Consider the following 14,512-nt stretch of genomic DNA (forward strand, 5'->3'; position numbering starts at 1 on the left):
GCTAGTTAGCTAACTTCACCTTTATCTTGACTTTTTACACCAAAATGCGTCCGTTCTCCCTTTTCTGTCTACACACTGTGTCTGCTTGTAAGTACTCTGTGTGTGCGCGCTGCCATACATGCTCCTCTGCTCCTAAAAGCAGCAATGTCACCACATGACGACATGTCCGTTAAAAAAAAAGGTGAAACGGTACTTTTCCAACAGAGTATAGTAGCGAATATGATTGATTAGTACCGCGGTACTATACTAGTACAACCCTAGTAATGATTGATTAGTACCGCGGTACTATACTAGTACAAGGCTAGTAATGATTGATTAGTACCGCAGTACTATACTGGTACAAGGCTAGTAATGATTAGTACCGCGGTACTATACTAGTACAAGCCTAGTAATGATTTATTAGTATTGCGGTACTATACTAGTACAAGCCTAGTAATGATTTATTAGTATTGCAGTACTATACTAGTACAACCCTAGTAATGATTGATTAGTACCGTGAAACTATACTAGTACAAGCCTAGTAATGATTGATTAGTACCGCGGTACTATACTAGTACAAGCCTAGTAATGATTGAGTAGTACCGCGGTACTATACGAGTACAAGCCTAGTAATGATTGATTAGTACCGCGGTACTATACTAGTAAAAGCCTAGTAATGATTGATTAGTACCGCGGTACTATACTAGTACAAGCCTAGTAATGATTGATTAGTATCGCAGTACTATACTAGTACAAGCCTACTAATGATTGATTAGTACCGCGGTACTATACTAGTACAACCCTAGTAATGATTGATTAGTATCGCAGTACTATACTAGTACAACCCTAGTAATGATTGATTAGTACCGTGGTACTATACTAGTACAAGACGAGTAATGATTGATTAGTAGCGCGGTACTATACTAGTACAAGCCTACTAATGATTGATTAGTAGCGCGATACTATACTAGTACAAGCCTAGTAATGATTTATTAGTATTGCAGTACTATACTAGTACAACCCTAGTAATGATTGATTAGTACCGTGAAACTATACTAGTACAAGCCTAGTAATGATTGATTAGTATCGCAGTACTATACTAGTACAACCCTAGTAATGATTGATTAGTACCGCGGTACTATACTAGTACAAGCCTAGTAATGATTGATTAGTATCGCAGTACTATACTAGTACAAGCCTAGTAATGATTGATTAGTAGCGCGGTACTATACTAGTAGAATGTAATGATTGATTAGTAGCGCGGTACTATACTAGTAGAATGTAATGATTGATTAGTACCGCAGTACTATACTAGTACAAGCCTAGTAATGATTGATTAGTAGCGCGGTACTATACTAGTAGAATGTAATGATTGATTAGTAGCGCGGTACTATACTAGTAGAATGTAATGATTGATTAGTACCGCGGTACTATACTAGTACAAGGCTAGTAATGATTGATTAGTATCGCAGTACTATACTAGTACAACCCTAGTAATGATTGATTAGTACCGCGGTACTATACTAGTACAAACCTAGTAATGATTGATTAGTATCGCAGTACTATACTAGTACAAGCCTACTAATGATTGATTAGTAGCGCGGTACTATACTAGTACAAGGCTAGTAACGATTGATTAGTAGCGCGGTACTATACTAGTACAACCCTAGTAATGATTGATGGAAGGTGCTCACCTGTCATTATCAAAGGGGTTCGACTCTTCTTCACAGTCAGCTGGAGACGAGGCAGAGTCAAGGTGACCTTCACCATGTGAAACACTACAATGACAAGTCACATTGTTTACAACTCATTCATTCTGCCTTTTAACATCAATTAACCAGCTAAATGCACGTTTTCATACAGCTTGTCCTCACTTGATCACATTCCAAAGTAAGAAGTTTCATGGTTCCAAAACCAAACCACGAGTTTGGTTTTGGAATTGGATTATTATTGTATTGTCGTGTACTATTTTGTTGGGACTGATAAAAAAAATAAAAATATAGAGCAGAGCGTCTTATTTAACTGAGGATTGTGTGTGTACTATACGGATCACTCATTTACTGCACCTTTTATCATGCTCCTCCCTGCTGGAGTTGGGAGTTGTCCAACTAAACAATGAAACTGAAAGTTAACCTAAGAGTTTGTTTTCGACACACACACATTTGTCCATTGGTCTCACTCCTGGCACCTCTCCTCACCATCCAAACCAAGTAACATACTATGGGCCTGATCCACTAAGATCCCAATACCACGTGCTAAACAGTGTGTGCAATCTATAAATAGCGTGTACTATTAGTGGGCGAGTTGCGTGTGATTTACTAAAACTGTGTGTGCTACTCAAGAGCGATCTGTATGTCTGACATTTATATATGAATGTTTAGTTCAGTGCGTACAGACAATTATTGTGAATAGGTGTTTTGTTTTGGAGTGATTGACAAGTGTATTGAGACAATGCTGCAATGTAACCTTAAGCAAACAAAACCAAAACTTTGATGTTTCATTGATGGCAGTCACACATAAGAGATGTGTGTGGACTGCAAGATGTAAACACCAAAACTTTAAATGTTCCATTGAGAGTATAGAACATTACACAAAAATCTGTCAAAAATGTTTTAGTAGGACTTTGGTAAGCTATGAAGTGGCACCGCTTGATGGATTGTGGGAACATTACGACTACCATAGTCAGACGTACTGTGCTTCTACATACAGTATTATTATTATTGTGGGAGCATTGTGACTACCATAGTCAGACGTACTGTGCTTCAACATACAGTATTATTATTATTGTGGGAGCATTATGACTACCATAGTCAGACGTACTGTGCTTCAACATACAGTATTATTATTATTGTGGGAGCATTGTGACTACCATAGTCAGACGTACTGTGCTTCAACATACAGTATTATTATTATTGTGGGAGCATTATGACTACCATAGTCAGACGTACTGTGCTTCAACATACAGTACTATTATTATTGTGGGAGCATTACAACTACCACAGTCAGACGTACTGTGCTTCAACATACAGTATTATTATTATTGTGGGAGCATTATGACTACCATAGTCAGACGTACTGTCCATCAACATACAGTATTATTATTATTATTGTGGGAGCATTACGACTACCATAGTCAGACGTACTGTGCTTCAACATACAGTATTATTATTATTGTGGGAGCATTATGACTACCATAGTCAGACGTACTGTCCTTCAACATACAGTATTATTATTATTATTGTGGGAGCATTACGACTACCATAGTCAGACGTACTGTGCTTCAACATACAGTATTATTATTATTGTGGGAGCATTATGACTACCACAGTCAGACGTACTGTGCTTCAACATACAGTATTATTATTATTGTGGGAGCATTATGACCACCACAGTCAGACGTACTGTGCTTCAACATACAGTACTATTATTATTGTGGGAGCATTACGACTACCACAGTCAGACGTACTGTGCTTCAACATACAGTATTATTATTATTGTGGGAGCATTATGACTACCATAGTCAGACGTACTGTCCTTCAACATACAGTATTATTATTATTGTGGGAGCATTGTGACTACCATAGTCAGACGTACTGTGCTTCAACATACAGTATTATTATTATTGTGGGAGCATTGTGACTACCACAGTCAGACGTACTGTGCTTCAACATACAGTATTATTATTATTGTGGGAGCATTATGACTACCATAGTCAGACGTACTGTCCTTCAACATACAGTATTATTGTGGTGTGTGTATAAGGACCGATTAGGAGACATTATCTGGTGTTTTGTTTCGCAATATAACTTTTCTTAATTATTACTACCTGCTGATGTGGATTAGGGATCTGCATAAGTCCCGAAAATGTGCGCGCGTCCGCCATTGTAGTCACTAAACTCCTCTTTGTTCTCTATCCTCTTGTTGTGGGACATTCATCCTCCACTGTTGCCATTTCTAATACAAAGTAGCGTACACTTCTAACTTGTATCCGTCACCCGCTGCCACAAAGATGACACAGAGGAGACGCTGTCCAAGTGGAGGCACGTCAATAAAACAGCAGAGATGGTCAGAAAGCGACTTGAAGAACATCATCTATGCAACATGTTGGCCATAGAAGCACCATGACATGTTGTGTAGACCACAAGGAAGTCTTTACATCATAATATCACCTTCTTAATGCACCTTATAATGTTTTGTATGGAAATACACCTGAATAGCAGCAGCGCTCCTTATGTTGGATACATAGTCTCTTATATTAGTTGTATAACATGTGGGAGTGACTTAGTTAAACATACATCATGTATAAGTACATAAAGATAGTAGAAATAAGAATATAAGAGTGACTTAGTTAAACATACATCATGAAGAAGTAGAAATAAGAATACTTGCCTGCCTGTGCTGTCCTCACCAGGACTGTCCTGTTCCTCAACAGTGGATCCAAACACTGAAGCAGAAGATTCTGGATCTTGAGCAAGGTTGCTCTCTTCTGAGCTTTGCTCATGTTCAGTTTCTGCATGCGAAGTTCCATTGTTGACTTCTGACACCGCATCTACTTTGGACTCTGGACCCAAGGCCTGGAAGACATTTGCAAAGCCTTTAAAAGGTGCACTCAATGGCAGGTGTGTACTGTAAACACATCTAACATGTATGTTTATTAGCTCTTCTTTAAAAGGTGCACTCAACATATAATAAATACACAACAAAGAGACTTGACACAGCATATGATAAATACACAACATAGAGACTTGACACAGCATATGATAAATACACAACATGGAGACTTGACACAACATATGATAAATACACAACATAGAGACTTGACACAGCATATGATAAATACACAACATAAAGACTTGACACTGCATATGATAAATACACAACATAGAGACTTGACACAACATAATAAATACACAACATAGAGAGTGTTCAGTAAAGACATGTGCAATACATGTGTTGGTTAAACATTTGTACCAATGATATACAGCATTATTATTTATGTCCCACATTTAGTGGTGTAACAAACTTTGATCCTAGTACTGCTGTTTATTCCACTGTGATATGTTTGTAAGACGTTGGTCTTAAAGTTGTGTTTAAATGTGTGAATGGAACATTTGCTCCACAGATGAACCCCCTGACACAAACACATCTACTTATAAACTACTTCTTATGTTTGCTTTCTGGAAGACAGATGAACCTCTGAGGACGTCTAAGGGGGCCCGGTTGCTGGTGGGGCGGAGGCGGTCTTCCCGTCCGGTTGCGGGGAGTCTCTGGGCCCCCCGGGCGGAGCGTCCCGCTTTTCTGCCCGTGTGGGATGTGGTCTCTCGCTGGCTTGAGGGCTGGCTGTCCCCTGCTTCTCCCGTGCCTTGTCGTCTGCAGCCTGCTGCTGGCTCTTCCGGGCGGCACGGTGGTCCGGGCTCTGGGGTTCCTGTCGCTGGCCGGCCTGGCTGCGTGGGGCCGGTGGTCCCTGATCTTTATTGAACTGCTTTTTTCTTATCAAATAAATTGTGTAAACTGCTGACTACAGGTGGATGATGAGTGATGTCATGGAGTAGTAGTCCTGCTGGTGAAAATGTCATCTATTGGTGTAGAAAAGTCTGCTTGGTTTTGTGATGTAAAATCTGTAGTTTTGGTTGTCCAGGGGGTTCAGGACATGAATATTAAAATCACCACACACAACGTTGAGTATGTTTGATTTACTAAACAAACAATCACTTTTTTGATTGAATATGTGTAGACACGATCCAGGCGTTCTATAAACACAACTAACAATTATTTTGGGGGATTTTTCTACTTCAATTTCTACAGTTTAAGACATTCAAAGACTTATATTAATATTCCTACAGTTGAAATCTCCATTGACAAAAAGTGCTATCCCTTATGTGAAATACAAAAGGTAGACTTAATCACAAGACAAAGAAGAAGTAACTCACCTGTGAAAGAGTCTGCTCCTTCTCTTCATGGTCACCTGTTGCCAGCTCCTTGGTAGACAAGGACGAGGGGAGCACGCCCAAGTCCTCATCCTCCTGATGACATCACACTCATTACTGACACACAAGTCCTCATCCTCCTGATGACATCACACTCATTACTGACACAACCCTGGGAACATCACTAACATACACTTCTTCACTCTCTGAAATAAGTCAGCGTACATGCTCTTTCATCATCATATCTCACATTAAACACTTCACAACCTTGTATTCAAATCACTAAGATGATCATCTGTTCAACACATCATTCCTAGGCTGATGAGAAAAGGAAGTACTAAGCAAAATAGTGCATAAGAAGGGACTGATGAAAAATACATTATGTTGTGCGACAATAAATCAATGTGTTTCTTGGCTAAGCTTCACCAATGTAGTCATCATGTTAGTGCTCCAGACTTCTTCTGCTAGTGTGATATTGTCATTACTGCCACTAGTCCCCCTTGAAAACCAATGTAGTCATCATGTTAGTGCTCTACACTTCTTCTGCTAGTGTGATATTGTCATTACTGACACTAGTCCCCCTTGAAAACCAATGTAGTCATCATGTTAGTGCTCTAGACTTCTTCTGCTAGTGTGATATTGTCATTACTGACACTAGTCCCCCTTGAAAACCAATGTAGTCATCATGTTAGTGCTAAAGACTTCTTCTGCTAGTGTGATATTGTCATTACTGCCACTAGTCCCCCTTGAAAACCAATGTAGTCATCATGTTAGTGCTAAAGACTTCTTCTGCTAGTGTGATATTGTCATTACTGACACTAGTCCCCCTTGAAAACCAATGTAGTCATCATGTTAGTGCTCCAGACTTCTTCTGCTAGTGTGATATTGTCATTACTGCCACTAGTCCCCCTTGAAAACCAATGTAGTCATCATGTTAGTGCTAAAGACTTCTTCTGCTAGTGTGATATTGTCATTACTGCCACTAGTCCCCCTTGAAAACCAATGTAGTCATCATGTTAGTGCTCTACACTTCTTCTGCTAGTGTGATATTGTCATTACTGACACTAGTCCCCCTTGAAAACAAGATGGTGCATCTCAGGGGGTTTTCCATGAAATCCAAGTGGTGGAAAAGTGTATTACAACTGAATACCACTGTGGACCACAGCTGAAAATCAGGTTTTTTTGGCGGGTGAAGAAAGTCTTTTATTAGATGAATGAATGATCAATACAAAACACTTACTACAGTCTAAAAGAGGAGAAATATAACCTTAGAGGGAAATGTCATTTAAAACATGTGTATGCACGTACAACACTTAAAACCTTGAGCATGTGGAATGAAATGAAGTAATGGATGAAGTAAAGAAATCAATATGATTTAAAACTGTTCAAGTGTTGACAAAGTACACACAACAATCATTGTGATCAACATCTTGTTACAGAAAACAAGGAAATGGGATCAAATTAAATAAGCTCAGTTTCTTCCTACTCCTTTTCTGAGGTGCTGTAATGAAGCAAGTGGCAAAATGTGATGCATTACATTGTACATAAACTGAAACTGAAATATTGATATCATCCACCACGTCAGACAAGCTGTGTAAAATGTTGTTTTTCTGTCACGTATTGCAGCTCCAGACTGGACATGAATTATACATCATTATTACATAATTACACAGGAAGTGACAAAACAACAATAGACTATTAGCTGTCAATCAACATTATTTTAAGGAAGATGTTTTCATGCACTGGACATTGATCCATCCACTACAAAAACCTAATGTTCTTATTCTCAAGTCTCTGGGAGACAAATACTGTATTATCCAGACTATATAGAGCTCAACCGTGTACAAGCCACACCCGCTACACTTGAGAAGAAAACAATATTTATGTCCATGTACAAACCCCGTTTCCATATGAGTTGGGAAATTGTGTTAGATGTAAACATAAACAGAATACGATGATTTGCAAATCATTTTCGAGCCATATTCAGTTGAATATGCTACAAAGACAACATATTTGATGTTCAAACTCATAAACATTTTTTTTTTGTGCAAATAATCATTAACTTTAGAATTTGATGCCAGCAACACGTGACAAAGAAGTTGGGAAAGGTGGCAATAAATACTGATAAAGTTGAGGAATGCTCATCAAAGACTTATTTGGAACATCTCACAGGTGTGCAGGCTAATTGGGAACAGGTGGGTGCCATGATTGGGTATAAAAGTAGATTCCATGAAATGCTCAGTCATTCACAAACAAGGATGGGGCGAGGGTCACCACTTTGTCAACAAATGCGTGAGCAAATTGTTGAACAGTTTAAGAAAAACCTTTCTCAACCAGCTATTGCAAGGAATTTAGGGATTTCACCATCTACGCTCCGTAATATCATCAAAGGGTTCAGAGAATCTGGAGAAATCACTGCACGTAAGCGGCTAAGCCCGTGACCTTCGATACCTCAGGCTGTACTGCATCAACAAGCGACATCAGTGTGTAAAGGATATCACCACGTGGGCTTCGGAACACTTCAGAAACCCACTGTCAGTAACTACAGTTGGTCGCTACATCTGTAAGTGCAAGTTAGAACTCTCCTATGCAAGGCGAAAACCGTTTATCAACAACACCCAGAAACGCTGTCGGCTTCGCTGGGCCTGAGCTCATCTAAGATGGACTGATACAAAGTGGAAAAGTGTTCTGTGGTCTGACGAGTCCACATTTCAAATTGTTTTTGGAAACTGTGGACGTCGTGTCCTCCGGACCAAAGAGGAAAAGAACCATCCGGATTGTTATAGGAGCAAAGTGTAAAAGGCAGCATGTGTGATGGTATGGGGGTGTATTAGTGCCCAAGACATGGGTAACTTACACATCTGTGAAGGCACCATTAATGCTGAAAGGTACATACAGGTTTTGGAGCAACATATGTTGCCATCCAAGCAACGTTAGCATGGACGCCCCTGCTTATTTCAGCAAGACAATGCCAAGCCACGTGTTACATCAACGTGGCTTCATAGTAAAAGAGTGCGGGTACTAGACTGGCCTGCCTGTAGTCCAGACCTGTCTCCCATTGAAAATGTGTGGCGCATTATGAAGCCTAAAATAGCACAACGGAGACCCCCGGACTGTTGAACAACTTAAGCTGTACATCAAGCAAGAATGGGAAAGAATTCCACCTGAGAAGCTTCAAAAATGTGTCTCCTCAGTTCCCAAACATTTACTGAGTGTTGTTAAAAGGAAAGGCCATGTAACACAGTGGTGATGCCCTTTCCCAACTACTTTGGCACGTGTTGCAGCCATGAAATTCTAAGTTAATTATTATTTGCAAAAAAAATAAAGTTTATGAGTTTGAACATCAAATATCTTGTCTTTGTCGTGCATTCAATTGAATATAAGTTGAAAATGATTTGCAAATCATTGTATTCCGTTTATATTTACATCTAACACAATTTCCCAACTCATATGGAAACGGGGTTTGTATTAAAACTATAAGTCACAGATATATACATTGTGAAATGATTTATGTACACAGAAATATTGTGTAAATGTTTATATACATATTGTCATTGTTTACAAATGGTGTCTGCAGCAGGGCAGTAAAACGGCTGATCAAACAAAACAGAAGTCATGGTCATGGACCCAATAGCTGTGCAAGCTAGCTCTCCAATCAGCTAAACAGACTCAATAACTCCACGCTGACGTTTTGGTGAAATTACTGAGGAATTAGTGAAAGTGAAACAACACAATAATACTAACACGGACACTCGTAACTGTGTTAGCATATCAGCTCATGCTAACGATGCTAGCTTGATTAGATGACGAAAGCAGCATTGGTCGGGCCCGCGTATTTGGCAGGTGCTAGTCCTAAGTGTCCCAATACTTTTGTCTACTTTTAGTCTGAAGTGTCCCAAGACTTTTGTTCAGTTTGCGTCATAAGTGTCCCAATACTTTTGTCTACTTTTAGTCCGAATTGTCCCAAGACTTTTGTCTAGTGTCCCTACCTTGTCTGCATTGTGTGGGCACGCTGGTGCTTCCTGCTTTTAAGCAGCCATCTTAAAAAAACAGCAGCGCAGCAGCATCAGTCCAGCGGGTCTTTGAAGGGTCATAAAATCAAAACCGGAGCAGGTATTAAAACGCGCTTCTGTAGTTTTAATCACAAGGGTTCAATCTCTCTCCTGTGTTAGTTTGAAGCCGAAACGACAAACGCGCTCAGAGGAGATAGTTTTTGAAGGAAGGTGACCGGTTTTTACAAAAAAATTTGTTTTGAAGGGGGAATAGCAAACTTCCTGTTGATTTTTGCTGGGGGTTGTCAATTTATGAAATGTAGGTCTATGTGAGACCTACATAGAGGTTTTTGTTTCGTGTCTCTCCGACCTTCCCAGTGGGAGTTACAGGCAGTTTTGTCATTTTTTTCTTCCGAGGAGCAGTTCTTTCTGCGTTTTATTCCAAAATTGCTTTAGAGTGCAATTTTTAAATTTGGGGTTAGGTTTTTTTATTACATCGCAATTTTTGCCAGTCCTGATGTGTGCGTTCAGTTTGGTGAGTTTTGAAGCATGTTAAGGGGGTCAAATTACAGCTGAAAGAGGCAAAAGTGACTGTTTTTAGTACTTTTTTGTCTTGAAGGGGGAATTGCCAACTTCCTGTTGATTTTTGCCCGAGGATGTACAATTATGAAAGGTAGGTGTAAGTCAGACCTACATAGAGGTTTTTGTTTCATGTCTCTCCGACTTTCCTAGTGGGAGTTACAGGCAGTCTAGTTTTTTTCCTTTTTTTCCTAGGGGGCGCTAGAGCGCAATTTTGAGTTTTGTGGTTCGTTTTTTTTTTTAAAAGGCAATTTTTGCAGGTTCTGATGTGTGGGTAAAATATGGTGAGTTTTGAAGCATTGCATAAGGAATAAAATATGGTGAGTTTTGAAGCATTGCATAAGGACTCCCTGCCCATGCGGGCCCTAAATATGCATGAAAACACTCCGACTGACATCACACATGGGACACTTTAGTAAGTAAGAATAGTTTTAGTTATATTGTAAAACTTACAAACAATGCTTGGAGTGATGAATGAGTAGAACTGCTATAGATGGCACTTCTACTTCCGGTTAAAGCACTAAACAGAAGGACACTGCAGCTCGTCCAAAACACAACAACATATTTTCTGTGTCTTTGCATGTTTCTTTTCAACTATCTCCATGATGGCTGTCAGCCAAGACAAATCCTTAAGTTGTGTTCAAAGTGTAAGAGAAATGTAGGGTACTAAAGAGTATTTGATGAGTCTACCTGGTGCTGATGTTCTCCTGTCTCTTCCACCTCACCACTGTCCTGTGGAGGCACGTGGTCCAGCTCTGTGCAGGCCACATAGCAGCTCCTGCCACACAAACATTCTAAATGTCGGACGTGCTTTTAGAATGTGACTTTCAACAGATGCCATTCAACCAAGGACAGTAAATATTTCATGTGTGACCATTCTTCTTTGCAGCACCACCACAGCTCCATCAGGTTGGATGGAATGTTGGTTTTCATCCAGGATGTCTCTGTACATTGCTGCATTCATCTTTCCCTCTATCCTGACCAGTCTAATTTAATTTCTGCCCAAGGTGCATCAACAAAGTATTGAGCAAAGGCTGTGAATACTTATGTACATGTCATTTCTAAGTTTTTTATTTGTAATAACTTTGCAAACATTTAAAAAAAAAAAACCAAAACTACATTGTTATGGGGTATTGTGTGGAGAATGTTGGACAATTTTAACAACAAAATGTGTAAGAAGTGAAGCGCTGTGAATACTTTCCAGATGCACTGTATGTTATCCATCTGTAAATAATCCATCTTCTGATTGCTAATTTAGTGTTTTTATGGTTGAAACTAAATGTAATGATGACATCATGACACGTGTAGATATGAAGTCAGTAGTAGATGTCAAAGTACAAACCCCGTTTCCATATGAGTTGGGAAATTGTGTTAAATGTAAATATAAGCGGAATACAATGATTTGCAAATCATTTTCAACCCATATTCAGTTGAATATGCTACAAAGACAACATATTTGATGTTCAAACTCATAAACTTTATTTTTTTTTTTGCAAATAATCATTAACTTATAATTTCATGGCAGCAACACGTGCCAAAGTAGTTGGCAAAGGGCATGTTCACCACTGTGTTACATCACCTTTTCTTTTAACAACACTCAATGAACGATTGGGAACTGAGGAAACTAATTGTTGAAGCTTTGAAAGTGGAATTCTTTCCCATTCTTGTTTTATGTAGAGCTTCAGTCGTTCAACAGTCCGGGGTCTCTGCTGTCGTATTTTAGGCTTCATAATGCGCCACACATTTTCGATGGGAGACAGGTCTGGACTGCAGGCGGACCAGGAAAGTACCCGCACTCTTTTTTACGACGCCACGCTGTTGTAACACGTGCTGAATGTGGCTTGGCATTGTCTTGCTGAAATAAGCAGGGGCGTCCATGAAAAAAAAGGCGCTTAGATGGCAGCATATGTTGTTCCAAAACCTGTATGTACCTTTCAGCATTAATGGTGCCTTCACAGATGTGTAAGTTACCCATGTCTTGGCCCCTAATGCACCCCCATACCATCACACATGCTGGCTTTTACACTTTGCGCCTATAACAATCCGGATGGTTCTTTTCCTCTTTGGTCCGGAGGACACGACGTCCACAGTTTCCAAAAACAATTTGAAATGTGGACTCGTCAGACCAAAGAACACTTTTCCACTTTGTATCAGTCCATCTTAGATGAGCTCAGGCCCAGCGAAGCCGACGGCGTTTCTGGGTGTTGTTGATAAACAGTTTTCGCTGTGCATAGGAGTTTTAACTTGCACTTACAGATGTAGCGACCAACTGTAGTTACTGACAGTGGGTTTCTGAAGTGTTCCTGAGCCCATGTGGTGATATCCTTTACACACTGATATCGCTTGTTGATGCAGTACAGCCTGAGGGATCGAAGGCCACGGGCTTAGCTGCTTACGTGCAGTGATTTCTCCAGATTCTCTGAACCCTTTGATGATATTACGGAGCGTAGATGGTGAAATCCCTAAATTCCTTGCAATAGCTGCTTGAGAAAGGTTTTTCTTAAACTGTTCAACAGTTTGCTCACGCATTTGTTGACAAAGTGGTGACCCTCGCCCCATCCTTGTTTGTGAATGACTGAGCATTTTTTGGGAAGCTGTTTTTTTACCCAATCATGGCACCCACCTGTTCCCAATTAGCCTGCACACCTGTGGGATGTTCCGAATAAGTGTTTGATGAGCATTCCTCAACTTTATCAGTATTTATTGCCACCTTTCCCAACTTCTTTCTCACGTGTTGCTGGCATCAAATTCTAAAGTTAATAAAAATAAAGTTTATGAGTTTGAACATCAAATATGTTGTCTTTGTAGCATATTCAACTGAATATGGCTTGAAAAGGATTTGCAAATCATTGTATTCCGTTTATATTTACATCTAACACAATTTCCCAACTCATATGGAAACGATGTTTGTAGAAGTGTAAAATAGAAGAAGTGTAACATGTAATAAGTGTAACATAGAAGAAGTGTAACATAGAAGAAGTGTAACATAGAAGCAGTGTAAAATAGAAGCAGTGTAAAATAGAAGACGTGTAAAATAAAAGAAGTGTAACATGTAAGAAGTGTAACATAGAATAAGTGTAACATTAACGTATAAGAAGTGTAACATGTAAGAAGTGTAACATGTAAGAAGTGTAACATATAAGAAGTGCAACATGTAAGTGTAACATGTAAGAAGTGTAACATATAAGAAGTGTAACATGTAAGAAGTGTAACGTATAAGAAGTGTAACATGTAAGAAGTGTAACATGTAAGAAGTGTAACATAGAAGAAGCGTAACATAGAAGTGTAACATAGAAGCAGTGTAAAATAGAAGCAGTGTAAAATAGAAGACGTGTAAAATAGAAGAAGTGTAACATGTAAGAAGTGTAACATACAATAAGTGTAACATTAACGTATACGAAGTGTAACATGTAAGAAGTGTAACATATAATAAGTGTAACATGTAAGAAGTGTAACATGTAAGAAGTGTAACATACAATAAGTGTAACATTAACGTACACGAAGTGTAACATGTAAGAAGTGTAACATATAATAAGTGTAACATGTAAGAAGTGTAACATGTAAGAAGTGTAACATAGAAGAAGTGTAACATAGAAGAAGTGTAACATAGAAGCAGTGTAAAATAGAAGCAGTGTAAAATAGAAGACGTGTAAAATAGAAGAAGTGTAACATGTAAGAAGTGTAACAAGAAATCTGCGTTCAAAGAACTCCGGCTTATTAGTGATTCCCAGAGCCCAAAAAAGGTCTGCGGGCTATAGAGCGTTTTCTATTGGGGCTCCAGTACTATGGAATGCCCTCCCGGTAACAATTAGAGATGCTACCTCAGTAGAAGCATTTAAGTCCCATCTTAAAACTCATTTGTATACTCTAGCCTTTAAATAGCCCCCCTGTTAGACCAGTTGATCTGCCGTTTCTTTTCTTTTCTCCTCTGCTCCCCTTTTCCTTGAGGGGGGGGGGGGGGGGGGGGGGGGGGGGGGGGGGGGGGCACAGGTCCGGTGGCCATGGATGAAGTGCTGGCTGTCCAGAGTCGGGACC

The 14,512-nt window shown here is 39.5% G+C and overlaps 1 protein-coding gene across 4 annotated transcripts in view; it reads right to left on the minus strand.

Annotated features, from left to right (window-relative positions):
* LOC133577302 (SUN domain-containing ossification factor-like) overlaps window positions 1-14,512 on the minus strand; it is a 54,823-nt gene that overhangs the window by 38,760 nt on the left and 1,551 nt on the right. For all 4 annotated transcript variants that reach the window (XM_072912527.1, XM_072912525.1, XM_072912526.1 and 1 more), the window contains exons 2-5: window positions 11,168-11,255; window positions 5,910-6,002; window positions 4,369-4,553; window positions 1,674-1,757 (exon numbers count right to left, since the gene is read on the minus strand). In XM_072912527.1, the coding sequence (XP_072768628.1) occupies window positions 1,674-1,757; window positions 4,369-4,553; window positions 5,910-6,002; window positions 11,168-11,255 (450 nt within the window). The remainder of the gene's footprint in view (window positions 1-1,673; window positions 1,758-4,368; window positions 4,554-5,909; window positions 6,003-11,167; window positions 11,256-14,512) is intronic.

This window comes from Nerophis lumbriciformis, linkage group LG37 (genome assembly GCF_033978685.3).
Source record: "Nerophis lumbriciformis linkage group LG37, RoL_Nlum_v2.1, whole genome shotgun sequence".
Classification (NCBI taxonomy): Eukaryota; Metazoa; Chordata; class Actinopteri; order Syngnathiformes; family Syngnathidae; genus Nerophis; species Nerophis lumbriciformis.